Raw genomic sequence first — 5,000 nt, 5'->3', positions numbered from 1 at the left:
ATATGTGTGTGTGTGTGTGTGTGTGTGTGTGTGTGTGTGTGTGTGTGTGTAGTGAGAGAGACAGAGAGAGAGAGAGAGAGAGGGGGGGGTGTAATAAACTCGATATATCTGGTAACACTATATGCTGTTAATACTCCGTGTTCCCTGCTCCAAATCGACAGGCTACATCTGGCAATATCATAATCATTGCCAATTGATGCATGAACAGAACACAAACAAACAATATCGTTCAGGATACGTCCCATCACTTTCGTCACCGGTTCTTGGATTTCCTAACATCATCTCTGATGCTGCCAGACCAGGTGCAAAAGCCAAATGGTTAAAGCATTGGACTTTCAATCTAAGGGTCCCGGGTTCGAATCTCGGTAACGGCGCCTGATGGGTAAAGGGTGGAGATTTTTTTCCGATCTCCCAGGTCAACATATATTATGCAGACCTGCTTAGTGCCTGAACCCCCTTCGTGCATGTACGCAAGCAGAAGATCAAATACGTACGTTAAAGATCCTGTAATCCATGTCAACGTTCGGTGGGTTATGGAAACAAGAACATACCCAGCGATGCACACCCCCGAAAACGGAGTATGGCTGCCTACATGACGGGGTAAAAACACGGTCATACAAGTAAAAAAGCCCGCTCGTGTACATACGAATGAACGTGGAAATTGCAGCCCACGAAGAAGAAGAAGAAGGATTTGCTAACATCATCTGTGACGCATCTAAACCAGAGAGCTAGGATTCCTCCTGACATCATTAAAGCCACGTGTCACAGAACACGCTCATGAAGGTACGCTGGCCCGTCTCACAGGCCGCTCTCTGCTAAAAGGCAGGGGCTTTCTTTCGGCTTGCCTCCCTGAATGATGTCATTGGTTGGAATCTATGATGTCCACTGACGCAGGGTGGGTGGGTGAGGATCTGCAGAAAGTAAAAGAAAGGATGAGGAGACGGGAAAGAGGGAACAGGAGGAATAGTCAAGAGAGAGAGACAGAGACAGAGAGAGAATGACAGAAAGAAAGAAAGAAAGAAAGAAAGAAAGAAAAAACAAAACAAAAAACCCAAAACAAGACAGAGACAGGTATACATATACATACATACATACATACATATATATATATATATCTGTGTGTGCGTGTGTGTGTGTGCGTGTGTGCGCGCGCGTACACACACACACACACACACACACACTGACACTGACGCTGACACTGACATATTTTATTGACCATTCAGCCTTCAAGACAAACTCTGGGTAGCAATTTTGAAGGCAACTGTTGTACAGAAATCAAAATACCAGAGAGAGAGAGAGAGAGAGAGAGAGAGATGGTCCAACTCCGTTCACTCCTGCTTCCCTCCTCCCCCTCCCCCCTGCCCCCACTCCCCCCCTCTCTCTCTCTCCCAGTTCATATTTGTTCACAGACCAATGGAATGCAAGTCTGGCTTCACCACCCCCCTTCCCCCGCCTCTCCCACAGCTTCCCCCCACCCTCTCCTCCTCACCAATCTGATTGGGAAAGGGGGGTAATTGTGTTGTATACACAGACTTCTCTTCCCTTGTTGCACTTGTGGCCGCCCGGCTGGCCGCCACTAAAGAAAACCAATCAAGTTACACTCCGCTATCTGCAGTGATTGTTTGTCTGATGACAGAGAGCAGGCGTCTCGCCCCCCCCCGCCCCCCCCCCCCCCGGTCCCCCCCCGCACCCCTCTTCCCCTCCTCCCTCCTCCTTCACAGCTCTGGAACTGTGCGTGAGTTAGAACACTGCTCTGTCTGACCGGCCGGTGCTTCAGTGTACACTCTCAGGAACAGCGGTTTAGATTGTAACACTCGGCAGCACTTCTTAGAAAGGAAGATCCGTTGGCCAGACACAATTAGAAACGAGGACCTGTGGCAAAGAAGGGGGCAGGAACCAGTGAAGAAACAGATCCTGAGACGAAAGTGAGGATGGATTGGCCATACCTTGAAGAAATCGCCATCCAGCACTACACGCCAGGCCCTGACCTGGAACCCTCAGTGGAGAAACAGATCCTGAGACGAAAGTGGGGATGGACTGGCCATACCTTGAGGAAATCACCATCCAGCACTACACGCCAGGCCCTGACCTGGAACCCCCAGGGGAGAAGGAAGAGAGGACGGCCCAAGAACAGCTGGAGGCGGGACACTGTAGCAGAGCTAAAGAGGCTGATTGACATAAGTTAACATTTTGGCCAACAGCAAAGTGAGAGCTGTATTATCAGTGGTTTCTCCAGTCAATGGAAAGTCATTTACAGCTTAGTCTTTAGTGAAGGACTATGACTCTCAAACTAGGAGACAAAATTGCACTGGCTCTTAGTGCTGCAGCCTTGTGGGCTAGTTGGCCTTTGGGAACCATCCCAACGCCGACTGTCCTAAAACCCTCTTGGCCGAGAGAGTGGGGATGTACTTGGGCGAGACACTCTCCACTATGATCAAATTCTAGCCCAAATAGTCGGAACAGCAGTTGCCTCCTCTGCTGTTCTGATGGTCATAGTCGGACACGACTGACTATCATATATATACTAGAAAATCTCCCGATACGACTTGTTTATACATGACACCAACGTATGTTTGGCCTAATGGACGTGGAAGTAGGTTAGAGACGAATCAAGCCTCGACGACCCAAATATCAGTAAGCACTGGACAGTGCAGGTCTGGCGAAGAATGGCACGAACTACTATCACGTGCTTTCGTGCAGCAGAGAACGGCCAGTGCCTCGCTGGAAAAAGTCAAAAAAAGAGGACTGTTGTGTCTGTTCACGAACCGGCTGCTTTTTGTGTGTGGGTGGGGTGGGGTTTGGGGGAGGGGGAGGCGGCATCGGGGAGGAAGAGGGATGGGGGTGGGCGGGGGAGGAAGGCGAGGAGGGTGATTCTATTCGGTGACGTGAACCTTGACCTATGAATATCGCATGAATATTCCAAAGGCTGGTTTTGCTTGAGGAGCGGAGTGTGCAAGAACCAAGTGTATCGGAGTCCGAACGGTGTTTGGGGAGTCGTTTCCCAGTCGCTACACGGCCATTCTGTCGTACATAAGTGTCAGAAACTTATCTCGCCTTTTATCAGGACAGCCCCGCACTGTGTGTGTGGAGCATTGAGATATCTACATGTGATATGGTGATAATTGGTCTGAATGGTGTGTGCCGACAGAAAGCTGGTCTGGACTTCAGGGGTCCATTCTTCCTTGTCATGGGGATCTGATAGAGCTCACGACAGGACAGGGGAACAGTCAGCAGCTGTTAACCCCGTGTTCAAGACACTGTACATCTCTCTTCGTTTCTCTCTCTCTCTGTGTGCCTCTCTGTCTCTCTCTCTGTCTCTCTCTCTCTGTTATTTGAAGATTATTTGGTCTGATCTACCTGCCACTTGAACACCACACACACACACACACACACACACACACACACACACACACACACACACACACACACACACAGATGCAGTGTGTGATCAGCTGTTCCTGTGATAGCGAAAGTGACGAAAAGACATGAAGAGATTTAACAATCTGTCTCTGTCTGTGTCTGTTTGTCTGTCTCAATCACTCTTTCTCTCTCACTGTGTGTGTGTGTGTGTGTGTGTGTGTGTGTGTGTGTGTGTGTGTGTGTGTGTGTGTGTGTGTGTTGGGAGTCGAGGAAGGGGGGGGGAACAAGGGAGTTAATCAACGTGTGAATGAATAGTTATTCACGTTTCGCCTTCATTATTTTGATGTGCAATAATTGATGTTCAGAGCTATGGGAGGGGGTGGGGGAAAGGGGGGGTGAGATATGGGCGTATGTGTGTGTGATTGTATAAGTGTGTGTGTGGGTTGGGTTACGCTGCTGGTCAGGCATCTGCTTGGCAGATGTTGTGTAGCGTATATGGATTTGTCCGAACGCAGTGACGCTTGAGCTTGAGCTACTGATACTGATACTGATATATATATATATATATATATATATATATATATATATATATATATATAACACTAACACAAGACAAATCCTGGACTTGCTAGCACGGCTCCGTGAAAACCATTCCACAGAGGTAGATTCTCGGAAGAAATGAACAAAACAGCGGTAAATAAACCCCCCAAAAAGAAAATAATGGTCCCATTTTTTTCACTCTCTAATCTTGGCCCACAGAGCTTCATCAGAAGAGCGTCTGGCCTGTGAGGTATTGTCTGTAAAGAAGTCTGCTATGTGTTGCAGTCTGTTCAAAACAGAGACAACGTACTTCCCACAGTATCTATGCCTGTAAAACCTTTGTCTGAATAAAAAAAATATATATATATTGTATAAAGTCTGCCCTAATTGTGTTGCAGAGTGTTCAAGACAGTGCCAAAGTACTTCCCACAGTAATTATGCCTGTAAAACCTTTCTCTGAATGAAATTGAAAATAAAAATCTGACCTCAGTACCTTGCAGACTGTTCAAGTATCAGTATCAGTATCAGAAGCTCAAGGAGGCGTCAAGTCCATATACGCTACACCACATCTGCCAAGCAGATGCCTGACCAGCAGCGTAACCCAACGCGCTAAGTCAAGCCTTGACTGTTCAAGGCAGAGCCAAAGTACTCCCCATAGTATTCATGCCTGTAAAACCTTTGTCTGAATAAAAAAAAAAAAATATATATATATATATATATTGTATAAAGTCTGCCCTAACTGTGTTGCAGAGTGTTCAAGACAGAGCCAAAGTACTCCCCATAGTATTTATGCCTGTAAAACCTTTGTCTGAATGAAATTGTACATAAAAGTGCGACCTCGTTATCTTGCAGACTGTTCAATACAGTCAAAGTAACCCCCACAGTACCATGCCTGTAAAACCTTTGTCTGAATTAAAAAAAAAAAAAAAAGTTGTATAAAGTCTGCCCTAATTCTGTTGCAGAGTGTTCAAGACAGAGCCAAAGTACCTCCCATAGAAATTATGCCTGTAAAACCTTTGTCTGAACAAAAGATATATATATATATCTAAAAGTGTGTCCTGGTGATGTTCCAGACTGTTCGAGACAGAGCCAGACCTGAA

At 46.7% G+C, this 5,000-nt stretch overlaps 1 protein-coding gene across 1 annotated transcript in view; it reads left to right on the top strand.

Annotated features, from left to right (window-relative positions):
• Nucleotides 1-5,000, top strand: part of LOC143296664 (neuroglobin-like) — a 23,362-nt gene that overhangs the window by 16,295 nt on the left and 2,067 nt on the right. Inside the window, exon 2 of the mRNA XM_076608694.1 lies at nucleotides 4,974-5,000. This exon is cut by the window's right edge and continues 211 nt beyond it. Within this exon, the coding sequence (XP_076464809.1) occupies nucleotides 4,974-5,000 (27 nt within the window). The remainder of the gene's footprint in view (nucleotides 1-4,973) is intronic.

The sequence above is a fragment of the Babylonia areolata genome, chromosome 21, assembly GCF_041734735.1.
Source record: "Babylonia areolata isolate BAREFJ2019XMU chromosome 21, ASM4173473v1, whole genome shotgun sequence".
Classification (NCBI taxonomy): Eukaryota; Metazoa; Mollusca; class Gastropoda; order Neogastropoda; family Buccinidae; genus Babylonia; species Babylonia areolata.
This window is presented reverse-complemented; position numbering and strand designations above follow the sequence as displayed.